Genomic DNA, 20,659 nt, shown 5'->3' with positions numbered 1-20,659 from the left:
GGGGGGGGGGGGGTTAGTCTTTGCTTTAGGGGTGACCAGATGCTAAAGGTTTCTGCAGAGATGCCAACCAGTACAATTTTATGTATTTTAGTATGATTTTTTGCCGAAAATACGAGCATACGACTTTTTATGAAAAAAATACGCATCCTGGAATGCGAAAAGTACGAGATTTAGCTTGGGCAAGTAATATTCGTTCAGCTTTTCCCGGTCCGGAGAGTACGTTTCACTTTCACGTGAATAGGCAGCTATGGCGGCAGGCGGAAGCGTATGTGACACCGAGGCTCGATCGGGAAAATCAAGATCTACTTTCGCTTTCGTTAGGCCTATCCGAGTAGTTTGCCAGCAGTTGTCTGATAACGCAACATTTGTGACTTGCAGGTTGTGCAGTACAAACGCAATGTCGCCGTGCAAATAAAATTTAATCAATGCTCGGACTCGCTTCTGTGCTCTCACTTGTGGAAAAAAAAGAAAAGAAAATACAAGCGTCGTCCAATTTTTAGATTGTCGGGCTCGGCATCATGACCGGTCACTGAACCTGCACGCATTCGCATCATAAATAAATGCGGCATCGTTTGAGCAAAGACCGTCTTTGGTGGGAGTAACAGCCTTGCGAAGTATAGGACTACGGAATAGGGGAAGAGATTATTGATTTTTTGGGGGTTTAAAATACTATGGGGGAGGGTGTGAAGGCTACACCAGAGGACAAAAACTTGGGAAGCACATTTCAGAATTTTGATTAGAGCTTTCTGCAAAGCGCGCGTTGGTGCAGGCCATGTGCGGAATCGGGACCCTTCATACTTTGCAAGTCTGTGTTATTGAAATAATGTGTTCGCGTTTTATTGGATGGGTGATAGTAAATTATACCTACAGTGTATGTTGTAGCTTTCTGTTCAAGACTGGTAGATTTTCAGTGTCACTGCATCTTACCTTACCACAGTTGTTACTACTGTCACAGTGCATGGGTCTACTTAAAGCCATTCAAGTTATCGCTTTTCTCTGAGTTTGAGCAATAATTTGAGTCTGTCAGTTCATAATATGAATCATGACACCCAGAAAGGTTCTTGATAGTCGAAATATTTGTTCTAGGCCCTTCCGAACTCTCAAAGCAGGATTTATTTTTTATATATAAAATAATGAGAGGAAAATATTACAGGTATAAAATAGACTGAAATACTTAAGTCAAACAAGACCCCAGTACGACATTGAACACTAACATGTTGTTGACTGGATACATGTATATTGTACGCATGTGTGCTCCTTTTTTCGTGCTGGTGAGCTAGTAATTTTTTTTCAGGAAATTTTGCTGGACCCCCTTAACATTTTACTCTTACTAGTTGGTTGGTCGTGGGGAATGCACATTTTCTCCTGAAAATACACATTTTCATATTTCCCAATACTCATTTCGGTTTTCTGTGGTTGGCATCGCTGTTACTGCCAAAGTAGAGCAGTCTTGTTTTCTTGCAGTACCTTTTTGAAAGCATTTCAAATAAAGCATAGTCCGGGAACGTTGTCGCAACCAAATAAAGTAAGTAAGTAAGTGCAATTGAAGTATCTGAATATTCAGACATCTAAAAATCTCTAGCTCTAGAAATTAAATTTGATGCACAAATGCTTCTTCCCAGTCCTCGCAGAATGGCAGAATGAGAGATGATGCCGAACTCTCGCAAATAACAAAAAAATCTCGAGAACGTAAACAGGTCAGGGAAAGAGAGATCAAGTTTATTTTCCGGAGCGTTCGGAGAAATAGTCACTTGGTTTTAAAATTTTATGTTAGAGATCGAAATTACATTCTAAATTTATTTTTGGTTTGTTTCTTCATCTCTCTCAACTGTTTTTCTCTACGATGTGACTATTCGGATACGGACACGATCCTGTGGAACCTCAGCCCTGCCCCCCAAGGTCTTTTCTGGTTGAGATTGGTTTTCAGCACCCTCCAACGTCGATTGCGCATTTCATGGTCACAGCAATTTTATGCAAACTTCAAAGATGCATTGGTCCAAAAAGATGGAGAAGCAAAAAAGAAAAAGACCCGCTATGCACCTTCTCGCGTTCATGCTATAGTAGAAAGACACACGTTTCCGAATATACATGAGAGCTTAAATGGACACGTCATCGTGTCCGGATCGACGCAGCCTTTTCTCCAAGCCTTTTTCTACCTCTCAACAAGACTAAACTTCCTTCCCTCCGCTGCCATGATCTGTTTAAAAAAACAATCGAGTGATTGTTGAGCTGTAGGCATGCTGCTATACTGTTTGGAATGCACATAGTGGACATGTCCAAAGCAAACAGATTTTCAGGTCTGGAAATTATTCAGTCAAAATTGTATAAGTCTCAATTAAGCCAATTGCCCATCAGCCATCATTGTCTTGGAGAAAGTGGCTGTGTTAGACAGGTTGACATCTTATACAGTGTCATTGTAATGCAAAAACATGCAAGGGGGGGAAATGGGAAGTGGCCGTTTGTACAGGTGATTGCCTTTATATAGTTGGCAGTCAGAGCAAGTTTTATTGTTATTCTTTGTCAACATGTACATAAATATTAGTAGTGTAATTTGTTCTACCAAAAGATTTCTGCTTCCCACTGATTTCACAATGAGTGGGTGCTTGAATGTATGTTATTATGGGTGCATACTATTGGAGAACTTTACAAACTTTATTTGAAGCAGACTGAAAAAGCTGTTTTAAAATTCCATGCAAACAGTTTATTAAGATTTATTCTGTCATTCCAGATTCTCCCTTCTTCTCTTGGAACCAGGAGAGATTTACTATGAAGACTTCAGTGTCTATTATTACCCATCGGGGCTGTCACAGGAGCAAGCCATCAGCAGGTGGGATTTCGTTTCAATTAAGTTGTTGTTGAAGAGTGTTGTAACATATTTCATGCATAAAATAAATAAATAGTTTTATAAGTTCCTTTGCATGTCAGTGGCAGAATAATATTTTCAATAAGCAGAAATTATGTCATTAAAATGTCCTATATTATTAGATATATATTGCAATAAACTTTTTATTGTACCTACTTACTGACTGTTACCATTGTTCTAGTAAGAGATAAAAATGTAGGTGTGATTCCCTTTCGCTATATCTTTTATGTGCCTGTCTCTAGTAGTAATTTTACAAAAAAATCTAAGAGCTTATCTTCTCTTTTATTTCATTGTGCACACTTTGTTGTATTGAATTGTATTTTGGTAGGCTCTTGTGATCAAGAGGTTACTGTGTTCGCCTCTAATTCAATAGACGACGGAAAATTTTCTTCTCTAAGTTTTCTACTTTCACCTCCTTTCCTGTTCTCTAACCCTATTCTGTTCGTCTGCTTTCGTCTTTACTCTCTGCCCCCCCCCCCCCCCCCCCCCCCCCCCGGGGGGTTTTTTTAGGGGCAGATTTCTGACTTTCTCCAGCCTTTCTATTGCTACTCCTTGGCTCTTTTTCCTGCTGTCTTTCAGCCGTACCCTTGATCTTAGGGTAGGTTAGATCTAACAACTTGCCTTCTCAGATAAGGACGAAAAATCTTGGAGGTCCACCATGCAAGTCATGCTCGGCGTCGTTAAAGTTCCCTTGGTGATCCAAAATCGATAAGAGTAGGCTTCAGCTGTCACACGGGCAAAATTCAAACTGATTCCTCTACCAAAAATGTTCAATGTGTCCCGCGCGCTTAATGACCTTATGCAGTTGTGAGTGCTGTAAAACACTTACCAACGCAAACATTTTTGCTGTTTTGTTTCAATTATGGTTATAAAAATTACACGATCCTGTTAAAAAAACAACTTTTGTCATAGAGATAGATTTGAAAATTGTTTCTCTTTTCTTGTTTACATGACGCAGGCGACAGAGAGGTCACCTTAAGCTCTGCTCCAAGTCCATTGTTTTCGTGCCCAAGGAAATCCAGTTTCCCATTTTGAAAGTAAGTAAAAATCTGAAGATAGTTGTGGAAATTTGACCAAAGATGGCCTGCAGATTTATATTATTTCACTGGTGAATTTATCTTTGAAGTTTATATACAACGAAAAGTTTTACATTTATATATTTGAATGGTGGAGAAGAATGAGGACTGTTTATTGGGTGCAGATTTATTACTGCTCCAGTTGCTTTTTGAATAGTGTAATAACTGGTGTATGTAACTCAAAGACAAGTCTCATAGACACTGAATTATTTGATATGCATTATTACTTTTTTCTGCTATTGTGGCTAACAGTTCAAGTGGTTCAAAAACAAGCAAGAAAAGGACTATGAGAATATCACGTTTGTTAGTGTTAGATAAAATGTGTTGCTACTGTTGTGTATCCTTGAACAGGAAACTTTGACCATAGCTTGAAAAGAGCTCTTTTATTTTAATGTTTATTTTCTCATGTATTATGATTGCATTATATTTTTCTGTGGGAAAAAAGAATTTCTTTGTGCAGGTCAACAATAGAATATTGTTTTTTCTTTTCCTCCTCATTATGTTGATATAAAATTAAGAATATTGTGCGGGTGGTTGGCGAGGGCTCTGGTGTGGTTTGCTCCTTCTTTCCTACCAAACGTCTGTCTTCCTGATCTCTCCTCCTACTTTTTTGTGTTTGTTACTCTCTTGTAAAACCTCTAATATTCAACACTTATATGACCATATTGTGTTGCAAGGGCCGTAAAACTCTTACTTAAACTAAAAGAATAGTGTATGGTTGGACGTCCTTGTCCTTGTGGTGCCCACAGTGCAGTGGGTGATATCATGTGTACATTACGACGATAAAGTCTCAACTCAAAGGATAGACTCACTCTATGCCATTACTGAATTGGGGAGAAAATCAGAAAGTTTAGTGACTCACTACTTATACGAACAACTGATAAGACTGGATTTTCTTTTTTGATGTCTTTGTGTAATAATTGTGGTGTTTTAAATTTGTAAGGATTGCAACACCTTTGTGCATCTTTGTTTGTCGTATTCCACAGGTGGCTGTAGCTTTTGTCCTGTTGTTTCACGTTTGTCCAACCATAGAGCAAAGCATTTTATCTCCTAACTATTTGCCTTGTATCACTACTAGTAACCGCAGGTCACCTCCTTGCAAGTTCACTGAGTAAAACGAGTGCTTGTGAACATTACGCACTTTTCTTTACATTTTTCAGCTTCCTTTGAAATTTGTGCAAGATATTGATGAGTGGTCCGGAGGCTTGTTTACCAAGTAAGATTTTTATTTTTTGCTGTATTATTTACATTTAAGAATAAGTTTATCAAAATCTAAAATTGTCATAGTGTGTCAAAATAAAAAGATGAATGTTTTCTTTTGGGCGATTTTTGAAATGCGGAGTCTATGGAAGCAATTCAGATTCAGAAACAATTGAACTGTTGAAACTCAAAAGTTGAACAGGAGGTCCAAGGAACTGATTCAGAGACATGCTGCAGGGTTATTAAAAATTTCCAGCAGGGTATTTTAGCTTGTCTGGAGAGAAGTGGTGACACCTGTCCTGTAGCCTATAACTTCCAATAGCCACCACCTTCCCTGGATTTGTTTGGCAAAGTCAGTTTGCGCAAATACGCAATATGGTTGATTTTAAGTTGTTAAGTTTTGCTCTTTACTCGGTGTTTGTTGAAATTTTTGAAATTTGATTATTCTCGAACGCGTAGGTTGATTTTCTTCATATTGATAAATCTGACTTATCAATATTGATTGCAGAACTGATTGCTCAAAGTTTTATTGAAATTGGTGCTGAGATGACTGAGTTATTGCCTTTTCAATGGGTCCTCTTTTTTTAGACACCCTTTCAGTTTAGAATAAGTAACACGGCAGAATACTGGTGCAATTTTTTTTAGCCAAATGATTATTCTGTATTTGTGAGGCGTGCTGACAAAATGAGTTATTTCTCGGATTTTATGGAAATTGATACACCAACTCTGTAGGAGGAGTTTGTACAATTTGTAAGTATGGAATAATAAAAGACATAGTAGACTTGAACAAAATGGCATCAATTGAAAATCTATTAATCTGACCCAAGTGTCGATTTTTGGCCGATATCTTCATTTTTGGATTGCAAGAAGTAACTCATTTTGTCGGCCTGCTTCACATTTTGTGATATCTCTAGGGTATTAACTAATAATAGTATTATATTGAAATCTCAGTAACTGTAATTCACTTGAAATTGGTACAGTTCTGTAACCTACTCCTCCAGCTTTTTCAGTTTTGCTTTTCTTCCAATCCGCTTGTTGTGAATGTAAACATTACCTTTCCTGCTCAATGATAACTTCAACGATTCTACAGCTTCCTTATCTCTGACCCTAAGCTTCATCATCATCAGCTTTGTTATTGATTTGTCTTGAAAAAAAATAATTTTCATAATTTTCTAGTGAAGTAAAGTAATACAAATGTGACAAATTTAATCATAAAATGAGTGCATGGTCTGTACTCAGCCAATTTACAATTTTCTTTTATTGCAGAGTTGAACGTGTCATTAAGATAACAGCTGATCAAACTGTTGAGATGAAGGAAAAGAATATCATTACCCCGTTTATATTTAAGAAGGTATGTAATTTTCTGTCTGTCAATCAATATTATAATTGTAAAAGTGTGAGTCTTTTAGTTTGGTGAAGGGAGTTACTTCAAACATTTTGTTTTGCCATTTTGACTTGTGCAGTGTGGTGATTGACTTAATGGCTGCCATAGATTTTACCAGGAAAATATGACTGATCAGTAATGTACTGACAGATTTGCTTCTCCATGAAACAGTAGAAGGCAGTGTTCCATCTCTACAGAGAATATTTACATAGTGACTGTGCTTTATTGGTCTTTGTTTGATTGTGCATGTAGCTGATTAGGCCAGTAGGTGTTTGGAATTAACTGATGTTCTGCTGTCTGCTATGTCATCGCATGTTGTGTTCAATGTTCTTTGTATTAGTTGGCAAGCTATTCTAAACTGTTCTAAGCCCAGAATGGAACATTTTTCAGAAAAAAGAAAAAACTTTCGTTCTTTTAAAAATTGTACATAAATTATTTATCTTCTCTTGCTCTTTTCCCATATTTCGAATTTGAATTTCGACAGAATAATTTTAATGCACTTGCAACCTTCATCTTAGATCAAGAAACTCCAATAAAGAAAAAAGGTATAAAAATTTTGGGCTTGTTATATCTGAACATCTGGCTGACGATATGACTTTAGCTAATAATAATAATTGCATTATATAGTGCATATCCTCACTCTACAGCATGCTTCTATGCGATTTACAACCATTGTTACCCCAGAATACCCCTGAACACTCAGAAACATTCTGGGCTACCCAAGAAGCACACAGTGCAAGCTGCTGATTAAGTGCTCAAACAGTAACAAATTGACAAGATCTTATTTGGCTTTGTTAATTTGACGTATCTGTGGGAAATGATGGTAGATTTGTCTTTGTTCTTGAGAATGTCTTCCTTAGGCTGCAGTTTTTAGCAGTTTTTTCTCACGTTCCAATCGTTTCCTTTGTACTCAGACCAACTGACTAACCTCTGACTCATTCCAGGAAGAGTGCCAGCACATTTTCTCTCTGAATTACGCGTCTGTGGACGACTGCTTGCCACAGATGTGTCAGGTACTCCGGGCTTCCACTCTGCCCCCTGGTGACCAGCAGGCCATGGTAAGAGAAACAGGAAAAGTTTAAAATGTAGTAAGAGTTTTACGGCACTTACAACACAAATAGATCCCATAAGTGCTAAAGATTAGAGGTGTTACTAGAGAGTAAATTACACAGAAAAGTAGTAGGAGAGATAAAGACGACAAAAGTTTGATTGGAAAGAAGGAGCTAACCGCACTTGAGCTCCCAACAAAAATTTTTGACGTAATGTCTAAAAAAAACCCAACAACCCCCCCCCCCCCAATTAATCTTGTGTGTGTGTTTTATTGTGTTTTGTGTTTCAAAATGAATAAAAAGTCCAAACTCATGAATAGGCCGGTAATCAATATGGTAATCCTTATGTATTAGCTGTCTAATCCACTTCAGTGTGAAAAAAAACTGGCCTCCAGACAATTTTGCCGAGTCTAGATCTAGAACATTCGCTATCAGAATAAGTGCTTTGATGCTCATTTACATTGAAATCAGGATCCCCATCATCTAAAATATCTTAATCCGAATTTTCTGAACTGCCAAAGTCGTGCGAACACTTGAAAAATGTTTGCTTTTCGTGCTGCCAAATAGGTGGTTGGCGGCTATCAAAGATCAATTGTCCTGATCTCTCTTCCTTCTTTTTTTGTGTTTGTTACTCTCTTATAACACCTAATATTCGACCTTATTGTGTTGCAAGTGCTGCAAAACTTACTAAAATTAAATGTGCTGCCATCGTACTGACAAAGTGTTGCGAGAACAGACGCCAGTCAAAGAAATGAAAGAAGGGCCTCGATGTGACTAACTTTCCTTTCGGGTCGATAACTCAAAAAGTTTCTTGCCAATTCCGGTGAAACTTTGCACGAAACGGAACGAAGGTCGGCTGTACGATAAGAGACGGTTCAGGCAGCGTTCGCGTGCATACCTTGCCGAGGAGAAAACGCGAAACTTGTGCTCGCAGGGGGTGCGTTAACCGGCTCTCGGGGGAAATATTGGCGCTCGCAAATGTTGCGTGAACCGTCTCCATTGAGTTAAAGATATTTTATCTTTTCTGCCAGATGTATGGAATAAAGATCTTTCTGACGGTTACTAGTTGTATATGAATTGCTGCCATGATTCTTTGACGTTAGTAGTCATTAGTTGCTACATAAATGAAAAAAAAATCTAATATTTTCTGATTGATATCCTTTGTTACTTTGGGTTCTAATTAAGTACAAGAGAATTGGTCTTTTTTGTGTTGTAGGAATGTTATACAAAAAGTTTATGATTTAAAGAAATTGAATTTGTTAATTCAGTGATTCTTTTATCATTTATATGTAAAGTTTAATACAACACTCCATTTTTATTCCTCTTTCTCATATTCATTTTTGCATTTTCATTTTTTCAAGACAATATTTTCATGGTTCCTGACTACTCTTCTTAATTTCAGTGAAGTAAAAAAGAAGTCAAATTGTTCTAAACATTCTAGGGTTTTACAGTGCTGGCTGTTATGATATTTGCTGATGTCCCTTAAAGATTTGTGTCAATTTTTAACTCTGATACTGGTGTTCTCAACAGCTGAATGCCATCATGCTCTCAAGGCAGTCGAGAGTGAAGTTCAACACCAGCTGGTGAGAAAATTTTGGTTTTTACTGTCACTTCTGTTTCCTTTTCATGCTTATATTAATGATAATAATAATAATCGCCTTTATATAGCGCATATCCACGTTCTACAGCAAGCTCTATGCGATTTACAACTATTATTACCCCAGAAGACCGTAGAACACTCAGAAACATTCTCAGCTACCCAAGAAGCATACAGTACAAGAAACTGATTAAGTGCTCAAACACTAACAGACAAGATCTTATTTGGCTTTGTTAATTTGACAAAAAATAATATGTGGGAAATGATGGAAGATTTGTCGAATGTAGTCATCTTTAAGCACATGTCGTATACTGTGTATGTATCACCATCTATGTCCACAAATCAATTAAGAGGAAAATAATTAGTTCTGCTTAGGCTAGAGCAGTATGCACAATTCCATATGGGAGGCAGCTTATTGGTAGCATACTATGCACGTTTAGAACTATGTGTCTGCTGGGTTTTTTTACTAGTGCACTTTAGTATTTTTAGACGTGCACTCAGAACATCTACAGGTTTTTCTACAGTTAAAGTTTGCTCTGAAAGGTTATATTTTTGTCAACAGTGGAGGATTGAAACATATTTATAATTTGAATTATTATTCTCCATGATGTTATCGAGACAGTACAAGGGAAAGGAAGTTTGTCGTATCTAGTCATGACAGTCTTCTGAAGTATTCTTCATAAACGTACAGGTTGGAAGACATTTACGAGAAGATCATTCTTGAGACTCGTGGTGACAGAATTACTCCCCTTGCCACGAACCCTGGACGCATCATGCTTACCTCAAGTCGCCTCTACTTCCAGCCATTCAATAACATTGATAAGGTATAAGTTTGGAGAATTTGATGTCAAAGTTGACAATTTTAACAATTTTTCTATGGAATTGAGTTGATGCTTGGGTCAAAATGACAATGGTTTGGGGTCTGTCAACTTCCTTTTGTTTGTCAGAGTCATGACATTTTTAAGCCAGGGGTCCTGTGAAACCTTTTTATTTGCACAGATACAGGAAATTATGACACTGCTAATGGCAAAATATTTTGTTGTTAGCTGCGAAAAATTATTTCACTTTGTTAAAATATATTTCAGGTTATCATCCCCCCCTCCCTGTCTCTTTTCATTTCCACATCCTCCTTCTCTCCGTCTCCACCCCACTTCTTCCTCCTCCTTCTTTCTCCAAACAGTTGAATTGAAGGTTAGTCAATTATAAGTTGTTTAGTTCACAGTGTAAAGAGTTCTTACGTATATGTATAGTTATTTGAACAAAATGTCTCTTGTCTGTCAGGCAGTCATATTTCTAAAGACAATTGTTAATATTGACCTGTTAATTCAGTTTTAGCATTTTGATTACTTTTGGACTTTGCCACCATATTGGTCTCCTTCCCCCCCCAGACAAATAAATCCTCGCTGTCTTGGTGAGGTATAATTTTTGCTCTTTTTGTTGTTTCCAGTGGCCCGTCCTGAAACTAAGATTGAAAGACATCAAGCGGTTGATTTGCCGCCGCTTTCTCTTAAGGCAGTTGGTAAGTTCAAGTGGGAAGTGTCAGGTAAAAATAACCCAGAAGTGTGTAAACTGACTGGGTCATTTTGTCCCTTCCAAGTACCTGTCGAAATTGTCCAAGACAGCCACCCATTGTCAAGGAGAAAAATGGTTGTCTTTGACAGGTGGTCATCTTGGACAATGTTAACATTGACTCAATGTAAGACTGTTTAAAATGGGGTATGGCAGAGTCTTGCTCTAAGCAGTGGATATAATGTAGAAAAAACGCAAGGGGCGTAAGTTGTAAGTGGTGGGTTTTTTTTACATGCAATCTGTCTGGGACAGGTGGTTGGTAGAGAAAGTCGGACTGTATTATGAATTTTTTAATAGTGCATCCAGTTACACAAAGGCGATTGCTGTTTGAATGTTTCAGATCAAGGATTTTAACCAGTGGGCTGCAGGCTAAGAGTCTTTCTGCTTTATTTGATTCCTGCAATACATGATATGCAATTTTTCCTGAAAAATATGTTTTTTAAAATTGTGCAGGGTCAGGTGTGTGAGTGTTGATGTTGCAATGATCATAAGTCTTGAACAATTCAACTGTATTTTCGTGTTTATCTCCCGCTCCCCCCCAACTCTCTGTGCAGGGCCTGGAGATCTACTGTGGGGGTACAGCTCCCGTGACCCACCTGTATCTTGCCTTCAACACGGAAGAGTCTCGGAATCAGCTGTATGAGGAGATACTCAGCCTGCCAGGTAGGTCTGTCTCCCCATGTTTTCTGCCGTCAGTTGCTGTAAGTAGCTTTCTTTATTGTAATATAGTGGGTGGTTGGCGGGTGCTCTGGTGTGGTTTGCTTCTTCTTTCCAATCAAACATCTATAATCTTTATCTCCCCTTCTTCTTTTTTTGTGTTTGTAACTCTCTTGTAACACCTCTAATCTTCGGCACTTATATGACCTTATTGTGTTGCAAGTGCTGTAAAACACTTACCAATACTAAAACTAATTGTAAAATACCAGTGTCTGTGTGTAATGATGAGCTGCTTTGCTGTTGTAAGCAGGAGACATGAGGTTGATTCCTGAGGTGGGAGAATTTTCATCAATTGTCTCTGTCTCTCTGTAGGAATGTTGAATCCCACTCAACAATGGTTTGCCCTGACAGACAGGGTCAGAAGCCCCACCTCCTAAATGATCTAAATTGTATCGATGAGGGTGTAAAAGCACCTACATTAACCATTCCAGCCCCAGCCATTTTTTTTCAGTCCCTAACCCCAGTCGCAGCCAATACGGCATTATTTCAGAAAAAGAGGCGTGCATTCTAAAAAGTGATGTAGTATCTATGCAATGAGGTTTAGATAATAACATATAACTATGTTTAAAGGTAAAAATGAATAAATGTTATGAAAATTAAAGTTTAATTAGGTTCGCTAGTTTAAGAAAATGCTCAAATTCGGTACCCCCTGAGAATGAAATGTATGCTCTTCGGATGGTGGGAGGTACAAGCGCTGCTGAAAATATACACGCATGGGACTGGAAGGGTAAAAAAAGAAAATGAGACTGCTCAGCTTTCTTCAGATTTTGAGTCGCTTGCAACAATGTTTTTGGCACATCGTTTTGGTCTCAACCCCCATGGTTGCCACTGAATGAACTTACCTTCTTGCTTTTCCCCATATGATTACCTTTGTACTTCGGATTTTGGATGGAGTAGCTTTAACCTGGATAAAAAGAGCAATACTCTGCTCTATGCAGACCTGCCACTCATCCCGATTTAGTCGGGATATCCCGATTTTTTGCCCCAAATCTCAATCATCCCGATTTTCCCGATTTCGATCGCGTGTATCCCGATTTTTTTGTCCCAGTCTGCTGTTGTGCCGGGTTTTTCTAAAAACTTACTCTGCCTTCTCCTTTATCGCGGGAAGCACCCGTTGAACTTTTTGTCAGTAGCACTATTTCCTGAAATATCGATGCCGCATTTAGTAGTTGACTCGCCCCAAGTTGTGTGTGATCTTTGCCCGCACTCAGAATTCTCCGATGATAGCCTGGTAACTGTTACAATTTGGTACATATAAATAATCGATAATATTCGTAGTTCCGCTGTTACTTTCAAAACAAGCTTTGTCCGAGGTCTGGTAACTGCGCTTTCACATCAAACACTCGGACGAGCAACAGTCTTTCTAACCCTTACTCAACTACATGTAACTGCGCTGACAAGACAAACATACGGCCGTTGTCGTTGCCTTAGTCTGAACGCATTATGAGGGATAAGAGATTTGTTGGTACATGTGGTCGGTCGGCCGCCGTCGTTATCCTAGAAGTAGAACGACTCGCTCATCTGAGTGTTTTGTGTGAACGTGCAGTTAGTTGGACCCGTTTGTAAAATTGTTTCAATCGTGCATTCGCGTCATGTGACATGACATCGCCGTGTGAGTTTTGGGTGTCGGGGACCGTCTTTTGACGGGGTCAACTTAAGTTCATGTATTTCGGGACTTATTGGTAGGGGTGGGGGGGCGGGTAAGACACTTGGACTAGGAGTGCTTGACGCGATGCTTCAGGATTTACAAAAATGAATGATAACTCGCACGCATGCGCGCGCGCACGCACACACACACGCACGCATGCACACATACACACACGCACGCACGTACGCACGCACGCACGCACGCACGCAAACAAAGACACACAGAGGGCATATAGACTAAATAATTTATGGACACCCCAGGAAAAATTTTGAGTTTGCTTTGGCAGTCACCTTGGTGATTTGCTGTTGATCCCGATTTTTTTCACCAAATCCTGATTTTTTCTCCCTGAAATCCTGATTTTGAGGTTTCATAGAGTGGCAGGTCTGTCTATGTAAGACTTCTCTCTGTGTTTGTGAAGATTTATTCCCAAATTGTTTGGCTTCTCTTTTCCTTTCAGACTTGTCCCTTGAGGACACAGGTCAAGAGGATATGACCTTGAAGTGGCAGAGCGGGGTCATCTCTAATTATGATTATCTCCTCTATTTGAACAGGTAAGAAAAAAAAGTTGATAGTGGTTTTCTTTGTAGCTTGTCAGTACAGTTGAAATTGTCCAAGGCGGCCACCCATTGTCAATGAGAAAAGTGGTTGTCTTGATCAGTGTCATTATAATGTACAAGAGGGCAAGTGGGGAGTGTTTGTTTGTACAAGTGATTGTCTTGGACAGGTGTTCGTAAGGGAAGTTTCTACTGAATTGGTTTTGTTGATGGGAGGAAAGGGAAACAGATGAGATAAGAAGGGAAAATAGAGAATGTACAAGGAGAGGGAAAAGGAAGGGGAAAAGGATGGAGGGGGGGGTGGGGGGGCATAAACCGATGATGGAAAGAAAATCATTGTTCTTTTAGCTACTGAACTTGACTCGCCTTGATAAATTCTCACTATGAGATGCACAAATGTGCTCATGTAGTCGCTGTTGACTTCCACGCACAGTTTATTTTGGCTGCTGCTTTGGGTGGTTGGTGGGGGCTCTGGTGTGGTTTGCTCCTTCTTTCCTATCAAGCAGCTGTCATCATCTTCTCTCCTTTTTTTTTTCTCTTCTTTCCTATCAAACATATATCGTCCTGATCTCTCCTCCTTTTTTGTGTTTGTTACTCTCTTGTAACACCTCTAATCTTGGGCACTTATATGACCTTATTGTTTTGTGTGCAAGTGCCGTAAACTCTTATTAAAACTAAAAACTTCTTTTTTTGTATGTTACTCTCTTGTTACACCTCCTCTAATCTTTGGTACTGCATAATATAAGCTAAAGAAACTGGCTCCTGGTTTCATGCCATTTACTGTCTCTCCCCTCCTCTCCCCACAGCCTGGCAGACCGCAGCTTCAACGATCTGTCTCAGTACCCAGTCATGCCGTGGGTCATACAGGACTACACAAGTTCTCAATTAGGTCGAGCAATGATGTTTGTCACCTGCTTTTGTTGGTTTGAAATACAGTTAAACTTGCTCAGTCATCTCGGCGCCTGAGAACTATTTTTGTCCAAAGTGTACTTAAGTAAAGAAGCGCTTTGGATGAAATAGTACTGAGGCGACGATCTAAGATAATTCTTCTGTATATATGTTAACTTCCTAGTGCCCCACTTGCATTGTTTTGCTTGTTTTTTAATATTAGTATTGCACTGTCCAAGATGTCCACCTGTCCATGACAACCATATGTCTACTAGACAATGGGTGGCCATCTCAGACAATTACCAGGGATGGACATTTTCCGTAATTTTGATTTGCTTCGTCATTTTCCATAAATGGGACCAGATGTCCTGTCTCCTTTCTCTTCTCAGAAAGTGTTTCTCTCTCTCACTCTTTCTTTCTTTCTCTCTCTGTTCCGTCTCTTTATCTTTCTCTATCTCCCATTTCCCCCCCCCCCCCCCCCCCCCCCCCGTCTCTCTTTATCAGCCCTCATCCCCCCCACCCCTTCTCTCTCTCTCTCTCTCTCTCTCTCTCTCTCCCCCCTCTCCCCCTCTCTCCCCCTCTCTCCCCCTCTCTCCCCCTCTCTCCCCCTCTCTCCCTCTCTCTCTCTCTCTCTCTCTCTCTCTCTCTCTCTCTCTCTCAGTTTCCATCCCTGAATTACGACTGTAGTAGCAATGTACTTCTGGAACAGGATCTTTGTCTCGTGATCACTCACATTTCTTGTGCTGTGATTAGTTTTGAATGAGGAAAACATTTATTTACAGTCGAACCTGCCTTAACGGAAACCTGTGTAAAACGGAAACCTGTCTTTACGGAATCTCCCTGCTCCCCCCTTGATATATTCCTCTTTAATTACCTGTATAAAACGGAAACCTGTCCAACGCGGAAACGAAAAGAAAAATCCGCTCCCTTCCGAGTGTTTCACCTGTCTAAGACGGAAAATGCTTTGCCCGCTCAGCCCTCTCAGCCCTGATTTGAAACAAAACTCGCAAGTTTGGTTCCGCCGGGTCTAAACTTAACGCCATGGCCTTGCCGCTGGACAAGGAAGGGGAGTAGGGGTGAAATGGGGTAGAAGTTACCCCATCATGTGAGCCCTGAGCGACACAGATGGTCAGTGTAGTGTGGGTGTGATATCTCATGACTGCCCGTGAGAGTGCTCGAGTAGCGAGCCACTACGAAAACTTTCCTGGGTAACCAGAAGCAAGAGGTGTGAAATTAGATTGACCAATGCCTGCTGCCCTGATCGTACGGCCAGCCGAGGAAAGAGTTCCTCGAACCGTTGTTACATTGATGGCAGTGACGAGTGGCATTGGTGGGTGGGACTAAGGGTGGAAGCCAAGGAGATGTTCAAACGTTTCTGTTTTTAATAGGTCAAACTGTGATCCTATGAAAGGCAAGCACTGATGGTAATTGGATACGTAAGACTGACGCATGTCACTGTCAGACAGGATAGCAGCTGAGAGGTGTGAAGTTTTGACCGCTGCTTGCCGATCGGACAAGCGATCCTTGATCCCACCGGCTGGGCCTTTCAACCTCCCCCCCCCCAAATTGCCCTGTGTAAGACGGAAAATGTCTAAGACATAATTTTTTTCCCGCTCCCTTGCGATTCCGTCTTACACAGGTTTGACTGTACTTACCAACTGAAGTGGGAGATCCCACAATTCACCTACCGATTCTTAGGAGAGGTAACAACAGTGATCTAATTGAGTTCATCCTTCACAGTCCAAATTTAGATCTGTGAACTAAACACTTGCAGTATAAGAGTTACATATTTATCTTGTTTTTCTTTGAAAGGAAAAAAAATACATTTCTGACTAGCTTGAGCTTGCTGTGAATAGTCAATGTTAGTATGTTTTTATGTGTATAAATAGAAAGTTCTGTAATATTTATAACGATAGCAATGGGCTTTATAGTGTTGCATTTTTTTCTTTATGTTATATAGATTTGAAAGACGAGTCGGTGTACAGAGATTTGAGCAAGCCAATTGGTGCCTTGAATGAAGACAGGTTGGAGAGAATTAAGGTTGGTCTTCAGCTTGATCAAATTCTCCAAGTCGGTTTCGAAGACACCTCTAGGATATTTTCGTCATGTGTTTTGTTGTGATCGTCAAAATATATAGTTACATGAAAATGATACTAAAATTAGGCAGTTCAGTGAAAAATTCAAAGTTGTTAGATTTAGATGAAAATAGGCTCAAAGGAAAAGTCCTGCCACACTGATCACGGTGCTTTTTGAATTTTGTCAATATCTGTATTGGTTGAGAAGTTATTGTTTTTTTTCTACTTTATTTTTCGCTCAAAATCTGGTCCTTTTTTGCACTGCATTTTGTGACTAAAGGAGGACAAAAATCGACAAAAATGTACATAACTTCGCAACCTGTAAAGATATGTTCCTGTTTTTAGCATCAAATCAAAGGTTATTATGTGTACTTTCATGTGGCGTCGGTGGCCTAGTGGTTAGGCTCTCGGACTCGCAACCGTAAGGTCGTGGGTTCGAATCCCGTCAAGGGCCCGACGTTGTGTCCTTGGGAAAGGCACTTTACACGAATTTTCCTCACTTCACCCAGGTGGGAATGGGTACCCGGCTATAGACAGCGAAAGATCTTGTCAGTTTGTTAGTGTTTGAGCGCTTAATCGGCTGCTCGCACTGTATGCTTCCCGGGAAGCTGAGAATGTTTCGGAGTGTACTATGGTCTGCTGGGGTAATAATATAGTGTAAAGCGCATAGAGCCTGCTGTTGAGCGGGGATATGCGCTATACAAATGCTATCTATTATTATTTATTATTATTATGAAAGAAACAGAAACAGTTTTGTCTCATAAATCTCTTTAACATGGTAAGTAGATTTAGAGCGGGGTCAATTTTCATGTGTCCGGAAAAGGATGAATTTGAAAATAAGCGATGATATTTCAACAAGAAATAGTCCGAAGTGCACGTGTCATGTATCATTTTGATCGTCTTATTCAACACATTTTTAAAACAGAATATAAATATAAGAAGAGGATAACAAAATGTCAAACTGCTCTAGAAAAGGAGAAAAGAACAAATTGAGGTAAAAATCAAGCACGAAAAAATCACATAAGAGGCCTACTAGATCGTAGATGCCATTCCAAATAATTTTCATTGTGACCAGACAGTTGTGTGAACATAAAACTAGTAATGATGAATAGTTTGAGGAAGAAGGGAAAGAATTTTCTAAAGATAAATCAACTACGAGTGACGAAGACTATAAATGATAATACAGAGGGGCCTACGAAACTTGAGAAAAAGCTAGCATATAAAATCAAAGACTAACACTAAGAATGTAAGACTTTAGTAAGAGCTAACTGCACAAATTATACATGATACATAATATGTGCAACTGTGGGCCAAAAGAATAAAAATTTTTTAAAATTGTCTCTAGAAAATCTAGAATCTATAATAAAAATAATCTTCTCAAAGTCAAAATCACTGAGCACAGACCTTGGCAAAAGAAAACAAGTGTTAAACATAATAATATCTGTGAACAGATATACCATGGGTACGCTCCAATGATCTCCTGTTCAGTAAAAATTGGAAATATTAAATAGAAAAAAACCCCAAAACAACTAGGACTAGGATTACTAGGAAGGCGAAAAGTGCGATGCGGCAATGACCCAGAACTAAAGGTGGGCAAAATCCGGATATCATATCCGGATAACCGGATAATTCTCAATGAAACATCCGAATTCAGGCTTTTAAAACTCTCTTTCCTGACCCGTTTGCCGAAGTGGGTGCACACATTAGTGTTGAAGTGATGCTAACCCATTTGCCGAAGTGGTTCTGATTCATTTGCTGAAGCGGTTCATAACATTTGGCTTTGCCAAAGAGGTGCACTAACATGTTACCGGATTGTGCTAAGGCGACTCATTGCCCAGCCCCGGCACGCCGATGCTGCCTAAGAAAAACAACTTTCGCTATGAAGTGCGCTGGCTCTAGTCGCCGTTAGACAAGGCTAAATACAGCCATTTTAGGCTTATTCTAAAGATAAAGAATATTTCTAACTGCCAGAAAAGTTACAAAACTGCCTGGCAAGTTGGGAAATAGATATCAAACGTTGAATTTTGGCTTAAATTCAAATCAAAATATCTCTGGCTCTACTAGTCGGATCTGCTAAAGGAAGACGCCATTTTGTAGATGATTTAAAAATCTACAAAAACATGTATCGGAAGTAGTGGTTTATTACTATTTAACGAAACAAATTCGCGATTTTCTGAGGTCACCAAATCGCCGACGCAATCTGCCGCTCACAGTTTTGTACGGGCGGCGAGGAGCCGATTTCGCCAGGAGCTGATCGCGTTCACTGAACTGCCTACTAAAATTTTATGTCTTTAGCTTTAATACGAGTTTCACTACACTATCAACACATAGAGGTCATATAAGTGCTGAAGATAAGAAGTGTTATTAGAAAGTAACGTGCAAAAAAAAGGAAGAGACATACGGGCGATAGATTTTTGTTAGGAAAGAAGGAGCAAACCACACAAGAGAACTTGCCAACCACCCAACTCCAATTTATGTTTGATATATTTTAACAGGAAAAAAAGAAGAGGTTACTTAATTTTTTTTCTGTGCGCCTCATTTGTCTGGTTTATTGAAGCTCAGTAAACTGTTGTATTGAGTATCACCTTCTTTCTACTGGAATGTTGTATCCCTCTTAGCCTGGTTTAACCGCGACAGGCAGGGTCAGAAGCACCTGAGGTCTACTTTAGCTATTACAAGGCCTAGAGTGCCCATATTTGCTGTGGGACATCGTGTGTTATTGGGGATTGTAAAATCAATAGTTCAAAAAATATATTGTGAATCAGTTGCTATGGAAATGGCGGCCATGTTGGATTTTGTGTACATTTTTCAATCCCATTTTATTCCCTTATTTATTAACTGATTCATGTCTAATATGGCATGCCAACAGCAAATATGTAGCTCTTAAATTTGGCCTGTTGAATTTTTGATATATGCTTTAGTTTTTTATTTTATGACACTTTCAATTGGGTTGTTGCAAAAAAGGTAAAAAAAATGGAACATTCATCCTTTCTAAGCCCATAAATAAAAAACTACTCCATTAACCAAAAATTCAACAAGCCAAAATTTAGACCTAGGTGTTGTTGGTATCCTGTGAAAGTTACATTTAAATTGAACTAGAAACAGAGCAGAAAAATGGGATAATGTGTGAAAAAATAGAATTGTGAGAAAACAGCCGATAAAGCTAAGAAAAGACTGGAAAACATGTGCTTTCGCAGAAAAACCTGGGGTGTAGCAAGGCTTACATACGTTTATAGATATTGTTCAGGAAATGTTCAGGTACTATAACGTGTAATAACCTCAATTTGCATAATTTGACCCCAAAACACGATTTTTAGGTTCCCCACCAGCCGTTAATGATCTAGATTGTGTCAATAGGGGTGTAAAACACCGTCATGAAAAAAAAATGTTTTCTCTAAATATCTCCCCAGGAACGTCTGCCTGATCTCCCAGAACCCAAGTTCCTGTATGGATCACATTATTCATCGCCTGGATATGTTCTGTTCTACCTGGCGCGAATAGGTGGGATTATACCAGAGAGTTTACAGTAATACTAGAGAGATGGCACTTTGCCCGGATGCGCGTATCTGGGTCACCAGCTAATCGTGGAGAAACGCGCGGTAAACAAAACAAACTGCGTCCATTGTTCAAGGCATTTTCGTTGATCGCAGACAAGCATGGCCCCGGTTAGCATGAAATGTCAATGGTGTTCTGCTATAAACTGCACCTATTAAAATCAAAATCTGAGTTTTTTTCGATTTCCAAAGGATGACGAATATATTTTGATGAATAGAAAAATATATAGATCAAAATAATGACAATGTGATTGTGGTCCTACCAGACTGACACTCCATGCACAAATTCCACACTCAACACACTTCAACTTTGTTATATCAGCTATGAATTGGTTTTTTTCCCCCTGTCTAAATGGCCAAATTGAGCTTGTATTCTACTAGTGAAATATATGTTACCTGGGTCAGTGAAAAGTTGTCTAAATACAAACTGCCATCGATCGCTTTTGCTACTTTCTTTGTCTGATTGCCACTTTTTTTTTTGGGGG

The 20,659-nt window shown here is 39.3% G+C and overlaps 1 protein-coding gene across 1 annotated transcript in view; it reads left to right on the top strand.

Annotated features, from left to right (window-relative positions):
- Window positions 1–2,728: 2,728 nt before the first annotated feature.
- Window positions 2,729–20,659, top strand: part of LOC101851282 (protein FAN) — a gene marked incomplete at its 5' end in the record, with an annotated part of 37,513 nt that continues 19,582 nt past the window's right edge. Inside the window, 13 exon segments of the mRNA XM_013084950.2 lie at window positions 2,729–2,827; window positions 3,822–3,900; window positions 5,100–5,155; window positions 6,406–6,490; window positions 7,468–7,581; window positions 9,103–9,155; window positions 9,861–9,993; window positions 10,617–10,688; window positions 11,293–11,401; window positions 13,561–13,654; window positions 14,464–14,546; window positions 16,506–16,585; window positions 20,031–20,121. Coding sequence (XP_012940404.1) covers window positions 2,729–2,827; window positions 3,822–3,900; window positions 5,100–5,155; window positions 6,406–6,490; window positions 7,468–7,581; window positions 9,103–9,155; window positions 9,861–9,993; window positions 10,617–10,688; window positions 11,293–11,401; window positions 13,561–13,654; window positions 14,464–14,546; window positions 16,506–16,585; window positions 20,031–20,121 — 1,148 coding nt within the window.

The sequence above is a fragment of the Aplysia californica genome, unplaced genomic scaffold, assembly GCF_000002075.1.
Source record: "Aplysia californica isolate F4 #8 unplaced genomic scaffold, AplCal3.0 scaffold00331, whole genome shotgun sequence".
NCBI classification, from domain to species: Eukaryota; Metazoa; Mollusca; class Gastropoda; order Aplysiida; family Aplysiidae; genus Aplysia; species Aplysia californica.
This window is presented reverse-complemented; position numbering and strand designations above follow the sequence as displayed.